The following is a 15891-nucleotide window of genomic DNA, read 5'->3' as shown; positions in this document are numbered from 1 at the left end:
TATTTGATTTCAAGTTCCAATGGCTTGTAAGATCAAAGGCATCTACAAAGGATTCAAATCAATTTCCCATTTGTTTGGTGAGTTTCTTTTTGTCTCTCATTAAATTTACGATAAATATGAATGTATTATATTTGAATACATTTTTTCTGGGTGGGGTTTTGATTGTAGTTGTGAAGAAGACCGAGATGGAAATTGGGCTCCCCACAGATGTTATACATGTGGCACACGTTGGTGCCGATAACTCTTCCACTAGTGCTCCCAGTTGGGTATGTTCAATCTTTTTTATTCAATAACTACAGTTTGGATCGTCTAAATTGAGTTCTATTTATCATGACTTTGCCTCGTATTCAATACAGATGAATGAATTCAAGCTTGGTCCTTATAAAACAGCAGAATCAACCGGCAACACCATAGTTTCTCATCCTATAGCTCTTTCAGCACTGTCCTCTCAAGGTATGTTTTTCCTACCTCAGTGGTAAAAAGAAATACTGTTCTCTCTGAAGGTCATTGGTTCGAACAATTATGTCTACAGGGTGTATGCGTTCGGATCATTAATAACCTATACGACCTTGTTACAGGTATTGATCAATCAGTAGGATCTGAACCAGAAACAGAGAATACGGGAAAACAGTCTTGCACTGATCTTTCAAATGTTACGGAGAAACGAAAAAGGAGAAGGAAGAACACTTCCATTGCTGAGTCTTCTTCCTCGAAATCTCAACGATTGTCAAAGACGAAGGAAACATCTACTCAATTGGGTTCGTCAACGAACTTCAAAATATAGAGATCATCGTACATTATTATTTCTTATTAATATATTTAAGATTCTCAAGAACACGACAAAGTCGAAATCAATTTCATTACTATTATGTTACAGGTATTGATCAATCAACGGGATCTGGACCAGAAGCAGAGAAGATGAGAAACCAGTCTTGCATTGATCTTCCAAATGTTAGGGAGAAAAGAAAAAGGAGAAGCAAGAGAACTTCCACTTCTGAGTCATCTTCCTCGAAATCTCAACGATTATCGAAGACGAAGGAAACATCTACTCAATTAGGTTCGTCATCGACTCAATCAGTTTGACTTCAAAATATAGAGAGTATCATGCATGATTATTTCTTACTAATATATTTAAAATTCTCACAAACACAATAAATTTGAAGTCAATTTCATTAATATTTTGTTACAGATATTGATCAATCAATGGGATCTGAACCAGAAACAGAGAAGATGAGTAACCAATCTTGCATTGATCTTCCAAATGTTGCAGAGAAACGAAAAAGAAGAAGAAAGAGCTCTTCCATTGCTGACTCTTCTTCTTCGAAATATAAACGATTATCCAAGATGAAGAAAATATCTTCTCAACTGGGTTCGTCACTAGACTTCAAAATATAAAGATCATCATGCATGATTATTTCTTATTAATATATTTAATATTCTCATTAACATAAGAAAGTCGAAATCATTTAAACTTTGTTACAGATATTGATCAATCAATGGGATCTGAACCAGAAACAGAGAAAACGAGAAACCAGTCTTGCATTGATCCTCTAAATGTCACGGAAAAACGAAAAAGAAAGAAGAGAACTTCCCTTGCCAAGTCTTCTTCCTCCAAATCTCGACCATTATCAAAGACGAAGGCAACATCTACTCAATTGGGTTCGTCATCTACTCAATTCGGTTCATCACCAGACATTAAAATATAGAGATCATCATGCATGATTATTTCTTATTAATGTATTAAAGATATTCATGAACTCAACAAACTCGAAATTAATTTAGTACTATTTTGTTACAGGTATTGATCAATCGATGGGATCTGAACCAACAACAGAGGAGATAAAAAATCAGTCTTGCACTGATCTTTCAAATGTTACGAAGAAATGAAAAAGGAGAAAGAAGAGAACTTCCATATCCAGATCTTCTTCCTCAAAATCACGTTGATTGTTGAAGATAAAGGCAACATCTACTCAATTGGGTTCATCATCAGACTCCAAAAAACATTTGCCTATTGCTTTTGAGCTTTATTTTCAGTGTGTAATTAAGTAATAAGTGGAGAATACTTAAAGGGAGAATAATGAGGTTAAAATATATACGAGAAAATGTTTGCAACTAAGAGGAGTTGAATTGAGGTTAAAACGTCTATTGTATTGAATGTAAATACTAGAATCTTCTCTTAGTAAAGCCTGTAGAAAGAATTTTGATATGAATAGTGTAAATAAATATTACAAAATTATAATTAATATTATAAAATTAATAAAAAGTTATAACATAACAATAATAAAAAAATTATGTATTTGATTATGATGTAGATTTATATTTTTGGTGTTATTATTTTTAAAGGAGTATTAATGATAAATTTATTATTATAGTTTAATTTTAAAAGAAGTCAAAGGATTTTAAGTTGGATTTTTTTAGTTTGAGGTTCGATATAACAAATATCAAATTTGAGTTCATGAGGATAAAAAAGAGTGAGCTGAAAGTTTTGGAGACGACAACTATGATTGGTACCAACCATCAGTGGCTGGCGATGAAGGTGGTGAGTGGTGGTCAGTGATCAGAGACTTTGGTTGAATTCAATGATTAAATTGATATTTATCTAAATTTTAGAGGTTAAAATGATATTTCATTTAAATTTTAAATAACCAAAGTGTAGCAATCAATAACATAAGTTAATAAACCATGGCGTAAATGACCAAACGTAACATTTTTTAATCTGATGAAAAAACGAATAAATATGAAAGGAAATGATCAATAATTTACCCTTTCTTTCAAGTAGTTTTCATAATATACAAAATGGATAAATTTTGGAATAAGCCACCAAAATTTATAGATTTCTCTAAAATGGTATTGAACTTTTCAAACTTCACACTTTAACCCTTAATTTTTCAAATCTTTCAATTTATTCCATAAATTCTAAATTTTATCAAATAAAACCTGAAATTCATATTAATTCATTTAATAATTTCATTTTATTCCCCTCAAAATTTGAAATTTCCCTTTCTAATCTCATATTTTATTTTAATCTCTATAGTACAATTCAAAAAATTTCTTTAATATGACTAATATGTTAATCGAGGCGTGACACAAAATTTTCTCCAATCTTCCTCTATGTTATTGATAGAATATATAAATACTAGAAGTAAAATATGTTATTAACGAAATCAATGTCTATATCGTTAGTGACGGAATTAAAAGTTTTTGGGGTTGGATAGACAAAATAACATCATCTTAATAGGAATTAAACTGAGAAAGTTTATTCACCACAAAAGAGAGAGATTGTTTGAAAATGATAGGTACTGAAGTCTTCCAAGAACCTGACGATATAAATTGGCATCAGCTGAAGGACAACCATCTCAAATAGTGAGAGCTGCACTAGAACTCATCGGCATCTGAACTGGTTTACAATTTTCCATGTAAAACTCAACAATTAGATCAGAGATTTATTTTTCTTGAGAAAGTATAAGTCTGTTCGATGTGGGAATGACTTCAATACCTAAAAATATAAGTGAGTCATCCAATATCTTTCAATGAAAATCTGGACTCTGAAAACAATAATATCTTCAATCGAAGAAGAGTATGTCTCGGTTATGATAATGCCATCCATGTATACCAAAATTCAGATAGTTTGGCATTCATGGTTATAGATAAATAAAGATAAATCAAATTTGGATGTTTGAAAATCAATTTGAATGAGATAATTCTTCGGCTTAAAGTATCAAGCACGTGACGCTTGTTTAAGATCGTAAATGGCCTTGTTCAGTTTATACACATGTAGGGTAGTCACGATGCTCGTACCCATAGGTGATTGTATTTATATGGTTTCAGTTAAATATATAACACTCTAAACTTGCAAGAATCAAGCGACCTTATTGGTAAAAGAATTGTTGTTATTCTTTGAGGTCTCAAGTTTGAGCAACATGAATGCTAGAGGTGTGAAGGTTCAATGTCAAATGATTGAGGGTTATTTTTTTTAAAGAGATACTCGTATCCCATTTCACATCACATTCTTCGTCATTTTTACCACGTTTAGCTAAACCAACTTGTTAAAATTTGAATTTGAATCTTTTAGGCTTCTTCGGTATTGAAAAGTGTGAAAACAGCCGTTGTTACAAGGGGTAATATAGGATCCAATACACGAGTCATGAGTCATGAGTCATGAGATAGATCATGAGATAGATCATGAGATCAAAAAAGTTTGATTCGCACTTTTCGTTTTGATAACGTTACTGTCGACGATAGATGATACGATGGCCGATGATCAATCGATGCAGCGGATGATGATATGATTTTAGAAACGCGGAGAGGAAAGAAAGAGCAAGAAAGAGAATAAATATGGAAATTAGATAAGAAAAAAAAAAGGAAAAGGGTTTATATACTACCTCAAAAGTCAAAACTACGCCGTTTTGAGGGAAACAGTGGAATTCCAAAATAATATCGTTTTGGCACCGGATCCATGACTCAAACCTGGACAGTTGAGGATCTATGCATTTTTTTACTAAAAAAGAATAATTACATGTTCAATCCCTCATAAGTTTTTTACATTAAATTTAATCCATAACTTTATAGATTAATTGTTATTTTGATTATGCCAGCTTTCAATTTTATCAACTGAATCTCTTAAATTATTATTTAGTAATCACGAATTTTTTTTATGATGAGAGGGGCTACAAACGGAAATGAGATTTTATATCTTTAAAAAAAATGTTAGCAGCTCAAATCAATGGCAAGTGATGGCAAAGTTTGGAGCTAACGATAGTACACCTAGAATTTTGAAGTGGTTAATGAATTTTGTAGATGTGATGCCTTATTTGTCAAATATGTATGCATGTTATGGTGTGATCTCATGATGTGACCACTAAGATACACATTATCTTTTATCAATCGAATCTATTTACATTATCAACCTATGCATAGTCATTATGATCTTAGGTTTCATACCAGAGCTAAAGGTTTATATATAAACTATTATTTATGACAAGATATAAAAGGTCCTTCTCTCTCATATTCTTCATCTCTCGAAAGAGATAAATTATCTATAGCCGTTATAACTCAAATATTATTATCAACAATTGAAGATGACTTGTTAATTTGTATATATATCTATAATTTTAAAGGTATATTTTTGTTTGTTATTAGTTTATTCTCTTTTTGAGAGTTTATTTAAGGTTATTGAGTATAAAATCTTAAGGATATAGTAGTGGGTCTAATTTATCTTTAAAAGATAGAGAAATAACATTAATTCCATCTGCTGCATCAAAATTTTCGATTCAATGTATCCTCCATCTTCTTCCTGTCAACTTCTTCCTCGTTTATTTACCCTATCATATGCACTTAACACTGCAACAATTCGTTAATGGAAGTCCCAGTGTTACAAACCGTTTCAATTTCACTTCCAATTATCTTTTAAGATCAAACAACTGTTTGCTAAGATAACCAATTGTTTTATCTCTGAGTTTCCACCTTTTGATATGAAAGTTTCATGGAAAGTAGTGGCCTTGTTTCTGTTACATTCAACAAATCATTTTTGTTTAGCCCAAGAAGATGGTTCTGATTCTCATCCTACACTTCCCAAGGAGCAGGAGAGCTGTAAAGGGATATTCATTATGTACAATTTCATCTCTCGAGAAAAAGAGTATCCCCGTGAGAAGAATGCAACAGTTCAATCATGGGCGTTCAACTCGAGCGCCACCATATTGAACATGGGGACAGCCGAGTTGAAGGCCTGGAAGATCTTCATTAAGTTCCAATACAAGGAGATATTAGTTTCGGCAGATGGTGCAGTTTTAACGAACAGTGACGATTTCCCGGCACCAGTCGGGAACGGAACTTACCTCTCAGGATATCCTCAATCCGGTCTTGAAACGTCGATCGACACCGCCAATGATTTTGGAAAGATACAGGCGAAAGTTAAACTCAAAGGCACGCAGTTCTTTCTCATGTCAGCTAGGAATCCAATGCCTGAAACAATCGAACTTGTAAATGATGGATACAAATACCCTTCACCGACTCATAAAAGTGAGTGCTCAGAACCCCTTTTTTTAACCTTTGTTTCAACACTTCCCCTTCGATTGCTTAACTTTTGTTGTTCATCAACAGGTTCTTCGATGTACGTATGTTGTGTTGAGGACAAAAGGCTTAAAGCTAATAAAACAACAACAAAGTGTGACCTTTTGACTGCACATGATGTGACACAAGCCTACGTAAACAACTACCTTGTGCAGGTAACGATCGAGAACAAGAACGCTTTGGGGCGTCTCGATCATTGGAAGTTGAAATGGGAATGGACAAGAGGTGAATTTATAGACACACACAAAGGTGCTTATGTGCGTGAACTTGATACTTCAAACTGTCTAAATGGTCAGGCTCGGAATTACTACCAGCAAATGGATTTTTCTAACGTTTTGAACTGCAAAAGAACCCCATCATTTTCAACTTACTGCCGGAGAAAGCGAACAACACTCGGATGAGGAAGATACCGTACTGTTGCAAAAATGGTACCCCTTTGCCGACCACCATGGATGGAACCAAATCAAAATCAGCTTTCCAAATGCAAGTCTATAAACTTCCACCTGATTTGAATAGAACAGTTATATACCCTCCTCAAAAGTGCAAAATTGTAGGGGTTCTTAATCCATATTACAAATGTGGGTCACCTGTGAGAGTTGAGCCTTTCAAGTTCCCTGATCCATCTGGTCTTGAGGCTGTAAAACCTGCAATCGCGAGCTGGCAAATTGTCTGCAACATCTCGAGACCAACCACAGGCAACTTTAGGTGGTGTGTTACGTTCTTAGCTTACTACAATAAGTCTGTTATTCCATCCGACACTTGTGCCTGTGGATGTGAAGACACAAAGAAATGCAACCCGAGTAAAAGGGCAATGCTTCTTCCACCCGAGGCCCTTGTCGTTCCTTTTGAGAACAGGTCCGTAGAAGCCAAAGCTTGGGCTTCGATTCACCATCTCCGAATCCCCAAGCCACTGCCGTGTGGTGACAATCAGGGTTTTAAAAAACAGTCCGTGACCGCGATTTCGGCAGCGATATAGCGGTTTCGCTGCCATCCGAGTTACCCGCGACTGCTGCAATAGCGTCCGCGACGGCCGCAATAGCGCCCACGATGGCCGCAATCACGGTAAATCCGAAATAACCGAAAACGCGATCGCGATTTGAAACCCTGGTGACAAGAGTTAGCATAAATTGGCATGTCCCGTCGGATTATAAATAAGGATGGGTGGCTTGAATGACCCTTTTCATCTGGAGAAGATTGAATTTCAAGGTCTGGTTCACTGCACTTCAGTTCAAGAAAGCTGGTTCCGGCTACGAAAGTATGTACTCTTTCAATGGAACGTTTCTGAGTAAACTCAACCACACTTTCTTCGTACAAGGGATATAAGGGATGAATTATCTGATTGGATTAACGAATGGTTCGGACCCGAAAGAAGATCCCGAGTGCCTAGGAAACTGCAATCTGTGATTACGTTTAAAAAGAAGGGAGCGTTGGATATAGCGAAAGGATATGGATTTCCATCGAGGGTTTATTTCAATGGTGAAGAATGTGCACTTCCTTCGCGTATTCCTTCAAGTGGAATCGGATTCAGTGTTGATTTGTTGAAAGTTTTTGTTTGCAAAATTGTGAGCTTCTTGTTGGTAGAACGCCTCAACTGAGGATTGAGGGTTGATCAATACTTGATTGTAAACTTTCATAGTTCAGATTTTACGTTAGTTTCATGATTCATGGTGATTTCCTTTAACTCGTGGTTCTAGATTCACTAGTAACATTCCCTTTGCTCAAATTAGAACAAGCACAATATCCAAATATCCTTTGCTCAAACTAGAGCAAGCACAATACCCAAATAACAATACAAGTACAAAGCCCAACTAAAAGTGTTAGCCGTATCCCAAGCAACTTCCTCCTATACAGCTCAATCACAAAGCATACAAAAATAGTATGACATGAAAACATGGTTTCGAAATATGTAACAATGGCATGCGATAGTAAAAAAAAATACATAATCAATGGCATACAAAATTTAGATGTGAACCCTGCACAAATACTCAAGACACCAGTTGAGTCTCTTCGGCTATTTCTATCCCTTGGTCCTTGGCTACCTAGGGTGGACATTCTAGAGCCCTTCCCGGACGCCATGGAAAGGGAAAAATTCATCGTTGTGGTTATCGACTATAATTATATGTCCAAATTAGGAGTACACTACCATCAGTCGACACAACAATATTTGTTTCATCAATAAGATCTAATGTCAACAATAGTTAAAATGATGTTCATTGCTCATAATAGACATGATTAATCACTAATTTTTTAATAATATTTATTAAGAAACATATTATTTGTATATTTGATAAGAAAGCAATCACGATTCATGTCTAGTTTTCTAAATTTTTCTTTATTTAAAATGAAATTTTCATTAAAAGTAATATGAAGCATTATTAATACAATGTCCAAAAGCATTTTTATATAATTCTTCCTATAAAAACACTTCCAAAACATTTTTTATAAGTGGAAAAGAAGATTTTTTCTATTCAATATCGAATTTAAGATGTAATGTGAACTAGAACTGAAATAATATTCATTGTTCATCATATACTTGATTAAACAGTCAGTTTTTTTTAATAATATTGATTAAGTAGAATATTATTTTTATATACAATAAATAAAATAAATTATGGAAGGACTAAACTAAAAGAATAAAAGGACTAAAACTAAAAGAATAAAAGGACTAAATTTTAAATGTTTGAAGAGCCATGGACTATAAGATGTATCGGATCAATTTAAGAAAATAGTGCCAATGTTCAGAGTGGGATTTGAAACCACGCCCTTTCGGAGCAGAACCTTAATCTGGCGCCTTAGACCAACTCGGCCATCTCAACTCAGTTACTAAAACCGATTTTTCTCTTCATTTTTCTTGTTGACTGGACTTTGGTGAGCACCAAAGAAAATAAGAAAATATGGGATCGAATATTTTAATTCATTATCCTCCAATTGATAAATGAAGGAATTCAAATAATCTAAACATAATATAAAAAATGTTCTAGTCCTAATGCAAGTTGGAGCTTCAACAGATTACTCAAATTAAGGGCTGAAGCATATCCCATTATTTCAATTGGTGAAAAAAATATTAGAGACATATGGGAGGACGTTCGGATCAAGGGTGACAAAGTTGAATGGCAGAGATTGATTCGGTATCCACTCCACATCCCCAAACATAGCTTAATAGCATAGATGGCTCACTTGGATTGTCTACCTATAAGGAAACCGACTTCAAAGAATGGGCATCAGCACCGAAGGGGACTGTGTTGCTAATGAAACAAGGGACCATTTGTTCTTCAACTGCCCAATGGCTGCTTCCTTATGGGATTCTATAATGAACCTTAATGTGTTGAGAATATCTACTTCGTTATGGGGAGACAATGAAACATGGGCATGTAGCGCTTGGAAAGGTAAATCGCTTCCCACAACAATATTAAAACTCGCTTGGTGTGCTCATATATATACTCTATGGGAGGAAAGAAACCGAAGAATGTTTTAAGATAGCTCCAGAACAACCGAGGATCTTCTCAAAGTCATTAAAGAAAGCGTAGGAATACAATTAAAAGGGAAACATATCAATAGACTAGATAGCATTAACCTCACTCTTTGTAATTCTTAAGGTATTGTCTAACCGATCATTTCTTTTGTATAGTTGAATATAGACTTCTGTTGGTGATTGTATTGTAGCAGAACTTTGATTCTTTTGGGCAATAATATTTGAATTATCTAAAAAAAAAAATCAAAGGCTTTCATGTGTGAAAAAAAAATCATATAATAGGCTTTAGTTAATTTGAAAATAAGTATAAGGACTATTTTAGAAACAGTGCAGTATTTTAAGGACACTTTTAGTATTATAGACTATTTTCAATTTTACTAATTATAATAGAATATGGGATGCGAGAACTTTGGTAGATATCATTGTTTAAGTGAAACTTTAAATTCAATTTTATGGTATATATACTTTTTTTTATTTGATTATTATTAAATTGATACATATAAAAAAGTTTTGATCACATAAATGAATTAGAAAGCTATCATGTCTGGATTTGTAAACTTTTTCTTATTTTAAAATGAATTTTTCTTTAAATGAAAATAAAACGTTATTAACTTTTATTGCAAGCGCCAGAAAAGATCAAAGCAAAGTACTTGAATGTAATTAATAATGATCATGGATTTCAGCATTGGGTTCTTTTTTCTTTTTCTGGATGCACACAATCAACTTAGAGAAAAAACAAATTTTTAAATGAGAAGAAGAAATTGATTAGCATTGACTTTGTGATTCGTGATAAGAAAATGCATTTTCCCTAGAGAAGCGAACATTCATAATTAGATACTCCCTTGGTTTTACCAGAGGTGAGAAAAACAAAGTGGGATGTTCTCCCACGGTGATAGAAATTATCATAGTAAATAGTAGAGACTAAAGAAGAAGGGAGAGGAGGAGGAGGTTGACGGAGTTAACCTGCCACATCATGTAAAATTAACTAGAGGTAACGACAGCGATTTTATTGAAAACGAACTAAAGGTTTAGTAATTGTATTGTAAGTTTTAAAAGTTAAATGACCAAAGTGCAAGCGCTCTAAAAGTTAGGAGATTATTTATATACTTTACCCTTAACTTATTAACACATTGTCCCAATGCATATTTATACCATTTCCTTATTAAAAAAACACCCCAAAACAATTTTTATTGACAGAAAACAAGAATTATTATACAAAATCGAATAAGCGATCTAATATCAATTAGAATTAAAATGATATTTATTATTCATTATAGATTTTGATTAAACACTATAGCCTTTTTAATAATAGGCAAGCATAAAAAATTTCCCAATGATTCATACTTATATAGGTTTTTGTGATAAGCTGAGGTTTCACTGATATTTCTTTAAGTACAAGACATGAAGATTTCAGTTCAGAGGAGCCATTCAGAGAACCAAGTTCAAAAGATCAAAATAGGATGTTTAGTGTGTTCCAACAAAACAAAGTAATGTCTACAAATCCTTTAAAAGAAACGTTAGTAGTTTAAAACATATTTTAAAATCACAGTAATACCCTCCAACCGAACACCTTTATGCAGTTTTCTCAAAACTACATCCATAAGGACTTACCCTAAGCACACAGCAAAGGGGCCACCCTAAAGGAGTACATTGGGGCCTATAGGCATGTCCAAAGGTCTCTTTAGGTCCGTAAGGAATTACCAGCTTGATCAAAGTTGAACCTCCATACTCCAGAATCTTACCCATACAATATCCAGTGGAATCAGATTTAACAGTAAAATGTAATATCAGGATTGTGATCCAGTAAAATATTGTAAGAGTGACAATGAAATAAACCATATAATTGCCCTTCACCCGTACACCATATGCAGTCCCATAATTTACCCAATGGAGTGCCTTGGGGCCTGAGAGCCTACCCAAGAATATTTCTCGGGGCCTCGGAGCCTACCCAAAGGTCACCTTAGGACCGTAAGAAATTACCAGTTTGATCAGAGTTGAACCTCTATACTCCAGCCTACCTAGATAATGTCCTAATAAAACAGTTCAAGTAGTAACCAGTAGATCCCTTGATCCATAAATCAGAAACGATTATATTTTCCAATGAAAATAGGTAATCATAGATCACATACAATGTAGCCATAATTCCGGTATTAAAACTTTTAACAAAGATAATTACAATTTAAAGATTCTAAGATTGACTGCTTTATCGGTTAATCACTGAACCTAAAATTATTTCTTATCAATCTTCTAGTGTCTTTTGCGTGAAATATGAGTCGTATTCAGTTTAATTATTTTTCATCGCATTTGGATCGAGTTTAGAAATATATTAATTACACACATGTGTCCAAACATATTCGTCTATACATTAACTATTGTTAACATACTCCATAAAGCATACATAAGGTATTAATGTATTACCTTGATTTATGTGCTCCACCGATCGAACATTTAAATTTCATTCGATCACTCTCGAACATGAATCCAACGTCCCATAATGTCTCGGATACATAGCAACCGAGTTTAATTCAGAAGCTGAACTTAATCGAAAAATCAAATTGAATCTGAAGATAAAAATCTGAAAAATGGCTTACCACGTGAGAATTTGGTGAAACAGACTTCAGATTCATATTCAAGAAGTCAAAAAATATAGAATATGTCCTTTTAAAAATTTTGATTTTTCGGTCGAAGTCAACGGGTTGACTCGGACGAGTTGACTCAATTCGGGTTGACTTAGGCGAGTTGACTCAGCCGAGTTGACTAGGTTCAGACCGATTTGACTAGACCAGTTCGGTCCGACTGGATTGTTTCCAGAAGCTTCCTGGACCGACGGACGAATCCCACGCGAACTACTGGCACGTGTAGCGGCGACGGGGGCCATTTTGAACGGTCAATTCTCCCCTGAGCAACAATACACTTAAAATAATCAACATCAGCCATTTAACCATCCTAAAACATCTTAAATCAATCGAAAAAATTTGAATCTTACCCTCAACAGCGGTTGACGACGGCGCAACGACGAGTGACCAATCTGATCGGGTTTTGGTCGCATGATGTCAGCAAATGCAATGGAGATGGCGGTGAGGCGTGACGATCGACGGTTTGGTCGGAATCAATGTAAAACCGAGGCGATCAGGGGTGTAGACAACAAAGCTTTACGACGTGTATTACGGCGAACAACGTCGATTTTAGACGAGGGGTTTGGAGGGTTTTGTTCACCGACGGTGGTCAGACGAAGGCAAAATCGGGGGTGACGGCTCGAGCTCGACTAGGGAAGAAATTTGGGGGTTAGGAATTGAGGTTTCTAATTTGGGGATTTTTGGGTTAACCGGTTTTAATCTAATATAATATATATTTAATAAAAATATCTATCCCCTGAGGCAGGGGTTAGAGGTTCGAGATCCCACAACCGCAACTTGTAGATTTTTGTTATTTTTCACTGTCAAGGAAAAATGAGAAAACTCAAGGTTAAGTCCTTGAACTTCTCAGAGTTTCAAAATCGAGCTGCAAGTTTCTAAAACTTGCAATTTAATCCCTTAAATTTACTTAAATTAATTTCAACTTTTAAATTTTTATTTTATTTAAAAGTGGGGTTATTACAAAAAAAATTCATATACTATTATACATCGTATCAAAATTATAATTGGGAAGAGCAAAATGCTTTCAAAGAGTGTAGCGGTAAATTAAAGTCAAGCTGTACAACCAGTAAGTAATTAAAAGAGTGGATGAAATTAACTTTTAACCTAATTTATACTATACGTACCAAAACTTGCCTCCCTTTTCGAAACCCAACTTCAGAAAACAGTACTAATTTGGCAAGGCAAATCGTAATTCTCTCCATCTTTTCTCAAAATTCAACAAAATTATCATCATATGTCCCTTCAAGGATTCAACCAAACTTTATTTCATCCAATCTGGTACATGTTGACGATCCAAAAACAAATGCAAATGCAAACAAAAAAAAAATTATTTCATCCCTATTGCAACAATCATTCACGTACACATATTTCATAATATTTTCGATTTTACTCCATCGACGAACTTACATGCGTATGAAAATATGAACAAAATGAATGTAACATCATCGAGATTGTAACAGTAGTGGTAACCATTCCATTTTCGACGTCGAATCGGGAACTTTTTTAGTGGGTACATACAACATGGGACATCTTTCTTCCGTAAGAATTAATATCGGAAATCGAAGTTGTTGATTCATCAAAATAGTTGTCGTTGGTAATAAAGGAAGTTGGTGCGTTGGTTTCGGTAATCTTTATGAAGCCTATACTCGAGTATTGATTGAAGTATGGTGAACACATTTATTTTGTATCAATTATATCATTCAACCTCCAAAACTGACTCATTTATAGGATTGGGCTTCAACACCTTATGTATTAAAAAATTAAATAACAATATTATATAGGGTGAAGTACACAAATGGTCCCCTTATTATAGGGTATTATTTTGTTGAGTCTCTCGACTATTGAAAGTTACAAATTAATTCCCTAACTATAAGACATTGCTTTGTTGAGTCCCTCAACTATTAAAAATTACAAAATAGTCATTTGACTATATGTTCCAAGCTCATCCTTTTTCGTTAAAAAGTTGACGACAGTTTGAGTTAGACGTTAACCTTTTAACTGGAATGTGGTAAAATTTGATCCCATAATATTAAATGATTATATAGTTGTAACGGTTTTGAGATCAAATTTTATCATATCTAGTGAGTATATTAACGTCCAGTTCAGATGACCATCAATTTTTAACTTTTAATAATCGGATGACTCAACAAAGTAGTCGAGGGATCAAAGTTTAGAACACATGAATACTCGAGTGACCATTTTATAACTTTTAATAGTCGAGGAACTTAACAAAGCACCGTCCTATAATTATGGGATCATTTTGTAATTTTTAATAATCGGAGGACTCAACAACGTAGTACCATATAGTCGGGGGACCATTTGTGTACTTTACCCTATTATATATTGATTCAAATTTTAATGGTATAGTGCAGAAAAAAATGTCCCATAACATTTGACTAAATCATCATTTTGGTCTTTATTCTCGTTTTGGAGCATTTTGGCCCCATCATTTTATTTTAGGCAAAAGACTCTTATTTTGGAGCATCAACCATTCGTTGAATAACAATTTTCATCAAAAGAATGGTCTTTTACCCTAAAATGAAACGATGGGGCCAAAATGGTCCAACAAAAAGAATATAGTCAAAGTGATTATTTAGTCAAATATTAGGGGCATTTTTGGTATTATACCAATTTAATTTATAATTAACTTTAGTTTTATTATATTTTAGTGATCGGAGATTATTTGGTAATTAAACTTATTTATATATGATTTTATTATTAAGGATTTTCGAGGACCGAATTTGTTAGAGTATGTATTATTAACTTCTGTGTGAAAATTATTTTAGAGATATAAAATTAGTTTTAACATTGAAAACTAAGAGATAATTTATTTTTTTTAAAATATAATCCTTTTTATAAGCTCTGAGATTTTTGAAGTCTCGGTTGCATAGATAAATTTTATAAGGATGCTAGAAGAGTTTTGTGATAGAGCAGATGTTGGGGCGTATATAAGATTATGAGATACAAAGAATTATATTATTTTTTTGAATAAACAATTACATTTATTTTTACTTTTGGTGATTTCTTTGTTTACAATGAATTATTATTTTCTCTCATTTATTGATATAGACAAGATTAACTCATGTCAAATCTATGTTTTAGTATGTCATCTATTTAATTATATTTTTCACTTACAAGTGTTTGACAAACACAAATCATGTTACGGAGTAAATAATGTGATTAGGGTTTACGAAATTACATGTCAATGGAACTAAACTTCGGACGATTCCGAATCTCGTAGGACATAGTAAAGATTTTGGTGAAAACAAATAAAAAATATATTCCTGGATGTTGTAGGACGTGATGGTTTTCCCTTATCCGTTTGGAAGTGAGATTGTTAAATAGGTGAAGGCATTGATTATCTGATTACGGGACCAACGCTCTTAGCCAAAGTGACCTCTAATCAATGGAGTTAATAAATGGAAATTTCAGGGTAGGGTACTATCCACATTCAAAAGTCGGATAGGGTATTATTATTATTGTTATTTATGTTCCTCTCTTCAATTAATTATTGCTCACCAAACAGCTGGCACTGACCACTCTTTCACTTTCCCGGACCCTTCATTTTTCCTTTATTTCCCCACCCAAGTCCCAATAAATTCAAGAGTTTTAATTTTGATCCTTTTGGCATCGGTATATTATGAGAACAATGGTTATTCCTTCTTGTTATAACATACAAAATGGCTACCATTAAACCAATTCCATTGCTTCATC

The 15891-nt window shown here is 33.9% G+C and overlaps 1 protein-coding gene and 1 pseudogene across 1 annotated transcript; both read left to right on the top strand.

The window, feature by feature from the left end:
* The first annotated feature begins 19 nt into the window (after positions 1-19).
* Positions 20-1706, top strand: LOC120147111 (CRIB domain-containing protein RIC5-like). Its single transcript, XM_039160557.1, has 7 exons — positions 20-77; positions 169-266; positions 357-453; positions 579-758; positions 878-1057; positions 1190-1369; positions 1483-1706. The coding sequence occupies exons 1-7, from the start codon at positions 20-22 to the stop codon at positions 1704-1706; spliced, it is 1017 nt and encodes a 338-aa protein (XP_039016488.1).
* Positions 1707-5471: 3765 nt separating this feature from the next.
* On the top strand, positions 5472-7664 carry LOC120147110 (annotated as a pseudogene).
* The last annotated feature ends 8227 nt before the right edge of the window (positions 7665-15891 follow it).

This window comes from Hibiscus syriacus, unplaced genomic scaffold, assembly GCF_006381635.1.
Source record: "Hibiscus syriacus cultivar Baekdansim isolate YM2019G1 unplaced genomic scaffold, ASM638163v2 tig00110933_pilon, whole genome shotgun sequence".
NCBI lineage: Eukaryota > Viridiplantae > Streptophyta > Magnoliopsida > Malvales > Malvaceae > Hibiscus > Hibiscus syriacus.
Note: the sequence above shows the minus strand (reverse complement) of the source record. Positions and strands in the feature narration are given on the sequence as shown.

Excerpts from the sequence above, each read along its gene's own strand:
- LOC120147111 (XM_039160557.1), top strand. The coding sequence starts at position 20 with ATGGCTTGTAAGATCAAAGGCATCTACAAAGGATTCAAATCAATTTCC. Across the intron at positions 78-168 it reads ATCAATTTCCCATTTGTTTG|TTGTGAAGAAGACCGAGATG; the intron begins GTGAGTTTCTTT and ends TTTTGATTGTAG. Across the intron at positions 454-578 it reads TTCAGCACTGTCCTCTCAAG|GTATTGATCAATCAGTAGGA; the intron begins GTATGTTTTTCC and ends ACCTTGTTACAG.